This window comes from Triticum dicoccoides, chromosome 4A (genome assembly GCF_002162155.2).
Source record: "Triticum dicoccoides isolate Atlit2015 ecotype Zavitan chromosome 4A, WEW_v2.0, whole genome shotgun sequence".
NCBI classification, from domain to species: Eukaryota; Viridiplantae; Streptophyta; class Magnoliopsida; order Poales; family Poaceae; genus Triticum; species Triticum dicoccoides.
In genome coordinates this window covers 629,202,049-629,206,976 of record NC_041386.1, presented here as the reverse complement: position 1 = coordinate 629,206,976, position 4,928 = coordinate 629,202,049, and the positions used below count along the sequence as shown (strand labels likewise).

The 4,928-nt window shown below is 49.0% G+C and overlaps 1 protein-coding gene and 1 non-coding gene across 2 annotated transcripts; both read left to right on the top strand.

The window, feature by feature from the left end:
• Positions 1-588: 588 nt before the first annotated feature.
• Positions 589-3,492, top strand: LOC119287528 (pentatricopeptide repeat-containing protein At3g16610-like). The gene has a single exon (XM_037567080.1). It carries the CDS (start codon positions 605-607, stop codon positions 2,990-2,992), a length of 2,388 nt encoding a protein of 795 aa, XP_037422977.1. The 5' UTR covers positions 589-604; the 3' UTR covers positions 2,993-3,492.
• Positions 3,493-4,152: 660 nt separating this feature from the next.
• TRNAK-CUU lies at positions 4,153-4,225 on the top strand. The gene has a single exon. It is a non-coding gene; the product is annotated as a tRNA-Lys (tRNA).
• Positions 4,226-4,928: the final 703 nt, after the last annotated feature.

The window sequence follows — 4,928 nt, the reverse complement described above, 5'->3', positions numbered from 1 at the left end:
AAAAGAAAACAGCTAGAAAATCACAGAAAAAACAGCGGAATCTTCCGAAACCTTCCCAAAACAGAAAGGGGAAACATCAGTGAAACCATTTTTTTCTTGTATAAGTAAATGCATATGTGGTCATCTTTGCTCATTGCTTTCGTGAAGCAAATTCAGTAGCCCATGATGAGCTAGCTAAGTTCAGTTTTTGTAATAAGTGTCAGACAAGTTAGATGCATGAACCTCCTGGGTTCTCAATTCCCCAACTAGTGAACGATGTAATTCTTGTTTGATATTAATAAAGCTAGCCATGATGGTCTCCCTCCCCAATAAATAAATAAATAAATAAATAAATGCATCTGTGGTGATTTTATCTTTTTTTCTTGTATATATATAAATGCATCTGTGGTGACTTTGTCAATGTAGTTAAAAAACCCCACATTTTTAGAGAAAAAGGTTGGTTAAACGAGGACTTGGACCCATATACTAACCAAAGTGGCCCAAGCAGACAAAGCATGGGCCCTTTCTGGCCACTAGACGAAAGAAAGTGTGCTAAAAAAACGTAACGAAGCAAAGTCTTCTCTCTATCCTCTCTGGTCTCGTCCAGTTCCAAAGAAACCATGCGATGCGGCCGCGACTTCCCGCCACCAAACTCAAACCGGCCGCCGCACCACCACGCCGCCCGCCTCCTCCTCCGGCAGCCGCCCGCCTCCTCTCCACCGCCGCGCCACCTTCCGACCCATGCCACCTCCAGCAACAGCAGCAGCAGCAGCAGCTCGACCTCGATGACCACATCGCCCGGGGCGACCTCACGCGCGCCCGCCACCTGTTCGACCGAATGCCGGACCCGGACGCCCGCGCGTACAACTCCCTCATCCGGGCCTACTCCTGGCGCGGCCCCGCCCACGCCGCCGGCGCGCTCGCCCTCTACGCTGCCATGCTCCGCGACGCCCGCTGCCCGCCCAACAAGTACACCTTCCCCTTCGTCCTCAAGGCCTGCTCCGCCCTCCAGGACCTCCGCGCGGGCCGCGCCATCCACCGCCACGCCGCCCGCGTGGGCCTCCACGCCGACCTCTTCGTGTGCACCGCCCTCATCGACCTCTACATGAAGTGCGCCCGCTTCGTCCCTGCCGCCGCCGTCTTCCACGCCATGCCCGCCAGGGACGCCGTCGCGTGGAACGCCATGCTTGCCGGCTACGCGCTGCACGGCATGTACCACCACGCGCTCGAGTGCCTCCTCCGCATGCAGAAGGGATGCGCCAGCCTCAGGCCCAACGCCTCCACCCTCGTCGCCCTCCTCCCGCTGCTCGCCCAGCAGAGCGCGCTCTGTCAAGGAAAGTCGGTGCATGCCTACAGCGTCCGTGCCTCTCTCCACGACAAGGACGGGGTGCTCGTCGGCACCGCGCTGCTGGACATGTACGCAAAGTGCGGGGAATTGCTCTACGCACGCAGGGTCTTCGAGGCCATGCCCATCAGGAACGATGTTACTTGGAGCGCCATCATTGGAGGTTTTGTGGTTTGCGGCAGGATGACGGAGGCCTTCGGTCTGTTCAAGGACATGCTGGCACAAGGACTGGGCTTCCTTTCCCCGACCTCCGTCGCCAGCGCTCTCAGAGCCTGCGCCAGCCTGGCTGATCTCCACATCGGTAAACAGCTTCATGTCTTGCTTGCGAAATCTGGCCTCCACTCTGACCTGACCGCCGGGAACTCGCTCCTCTCGATGTATGCCAAGGCTGGGTTGATCGACGAAGCTACTGCCCTTTTTGATGAGATGGCGGCCAAGGACACGGTCTCTTACAGTGCGCTCGTATCAGGATATGTGCAGAATGGCATGGCGGATGCAGCGTTTCTCGTCTTCAGGAAGATGCAGGCCTGCAACGTACAGCCGGATGTTGCCACAATGGTGTCACTCATCCCAGCGTGTGCACACCTGGCGGCTTTGCAGCATGGCAAGTGCAGCCATGGTTCCGTCATAGTTCGTGGAATGGCACCAGAGACCTCTATCTGCAATGCCTTGATGGATATGTATGCAAAGTGTGGAAGGATTGATCTCTCCAGACAGATCTTTGATGTCATGCCAGCTCGGGATATTGTGTCGTGGAATACTATGATTGCGGGATACGGAATCCATGGGCTCGGGAAAGAAGCCACTGCGCTGTTCTTGGACATGAACAATCACGCTTGTGAACCTGATGGCGTCACATTCATTTGCCTAATTTCGGCGTGCAGCCATTCCGGGCTCGTGACTGAAGGGAAACGCTGGTTTCACATGATGGCACATAAGTATGGTATAACTCCAAGGATGGAGCACTATATCAGCATGGTTGATCTTTTGGCGAGGGGGGGTTTCCTTGATGAAGCCTATCAGTTTATCCAGAGCATGCCAATGAAAGCAGATGTTCGTGTATGGGGAGCCTTGCTTGCAGCTTGCCGGGTTCATAAGAACATCGATTTAGGAAAGCAAGTAGCTAGGATGATCCAGAAACTAGGACCTGAGGGGACTGGTAACTTTGTTCTGTTGTCCAACATGTTCAGTGCCGCTGGGAGATTTGACGAGGCAGCAGAAGTTCGAATAATACAGAAGGAGAAGGGGTTCAAGAAGAGCCCTGGCTGCAGTTGGATCGAGATAAATGGCTCTCTGCATGCATTTATTGGCGGGGACAGATCTCATCCACGGTCACCTGAGATATATCAAGAGCTGGATAACATCCTGGTAGATATTAATAAATTGGGTTACCAGGCTGATACAAGTTTTGTTCTCCAAGATCTTGAGGAAGAGGAAAAGGAGAAGGCGCTTCTTTATCACAGCGAAAAGCTAGCAATAGCTTTTGGTGTCCTCACACTTAGTGAAGATAAGACCATTTTTGTTACGAAGAATCTCCGTGTGTGTGGAGATTGCCATACTGTTATCAAGTACATGAGCTTAGTCAGGAGAAGGGATATAATCGTCAGAGATGCCAATAGGTTTCATCATTTCAAGAATGGGCAATGCAGCTGTGGAGATTTTTGGTGACAGCAATACTACAGTCCGGTACATGACCTCTCAGTTTTGTCTTGTATCAGTCATTCAGTTGCATGCCTTCAATAGTGGAGCATTTAGAACTTCAACAGAATGCCCTTTGAGGTGCCAAGTTTCTATGTTCCTGCAAGTTTTGCCCGATGATTGTGTCATGAAGTCAAAAGGAAAATCTCAAGGCATGTAAATGTGCTATTCTTCCAAATCAAGCAAATTCAGTATAATGATGGTATGATCTAAACAAGATCTGATTCTGTAGGTTTCAATTTGCAAACCAAGATGACACTGAATTGTTGTTGGCGTTAGTGCTTTCGCTCCAGGTCACAGGAAACTATTAACAATGTTACAAAGGATTTGGTACGCAGTCAAGCTAGAATAACACAAATATAACTTGCATTTTTAGTAGAAATCCCAGAGGTACATGCTTAGTATCATCAGTTGTAGAATTCTGAACTATCAGATAGTCCAGTTGATGAAATGAAATGGTGTCTCAAATATGATCCTGCGCACTTCCCTATCCTGGAGATTAGAAAAGCTAATCAGCAAGTGAAGTTAGACTCTTAACCATCATAGTAATCTGTCCATTTTCTCAACCTTTCTTTTGACATAATTAGTTGCTTTCTGTTCAAAAGCATCATTAGCGGCTTAATGCTACCTTCTTACTGCAAGAGATGATGGATATCAGGAACTTGTTCAGCGAGAAATTCCTGGGATCCCTGCGGCAGCCCTAACTATGAAGAGAAGGCGTGCATTTGAGGCGCAACAGGAACAAGCTATTAGAAAAATCTGATCATCATTTGTAAAATGTGTGTGCTTTTATTTGTCGGGGATAACCAGCTAGGGGCATAATTTTTCTCTATCGGTCAGGGGTTGTTCCTCTAGTAGGAGTAGTTTCCATGGTCCTATTGGCGCTGGAGCCAAGGGGCATCGCACTTCTCATTCTTCTTCGAATTCATTCGGTGACAGAGCTTTCTGAAGATGCCATCATGGCTTTCATTTCTTTGAAGCAGTGTGCTGATCCATCATAATATTTTTCCCCCTCATTTTCTGCAGGTGATCTCTTCTTTGTTGAGAGAGAGAGAAACTGCAGATGATCTCTTCTTTGTGCACGTGAATGGCAGAGATTATATATCTACTTGGAAGCAAGCACTCAGCAAGCCCGTCTAGCTCAGTTGGTAGAGCGCAAGGCTCTTAACCTTGTGGTCGTGGGTTCGAGCCCCACGGTGGGCGCACTTCCTGTTTTTTGTTTCTTTTTTTGTTCTGCTGCAAACAAACTCTGTACTGATATTTTGCCCAACAAGAATGCCCCAAACTGCATTTTCATGCGTGCTGCCTTGTTGGCATGTACAACAATGCAAAAAAAAGGGGGTGAATTTTCAGATGTACAGTTAAGCCTAGTGATCTAGCCTGCCATACATCTTACTTGCTGTTTATGTATCCCAACAGGCACAGCAGAGGGTATTATACTGATACTGGGGTTGATGTTGGTCACCCCACTATCTGAAGCAAAAACACCTGCAAACCTCAGTGTTTATGTATCCCAACAGGCACAGCAGAGGGTATTATACTGATACTGGGGTTGATGTTGGTCACCCCACTATCTGAAGCAAAAACACCTGCAAACCTCAGTGGTCGTTGCATCTGGACCCGGGAGCTGCTGCTGGGATGTTCGAGCCCCACGGTGGGCGCATTTCCTGTTTTTTGTTTCTTTTTTTGTTCTGCTGCAAACAAACTCTGTACTGATATTTTGCCCAACAAGAGTGCCCCAAACTGCATTTTCATGCGTGCTGCCTTGTTGGCATGTACAACAATGCAAAAAAAAGGGGGTGAATTTTCAGATGTACAGTTAAGCCTAGTGATCTAGCCTGCCATACATCTTACTTGCTGTTTATGTATCCCAACAGGCACAGCAGAGGGTATTATACTGATACTG

Bases quoted from the DNA above. Each gene is read 5' to 3' on its own strand.
- LOC119287528 (XM_037567080.1), top strand. From the start codon at position 605: ATGCGGCCGCGACTTCCCGCCACCAAACTCAAACCGGCCGCCGCACCA.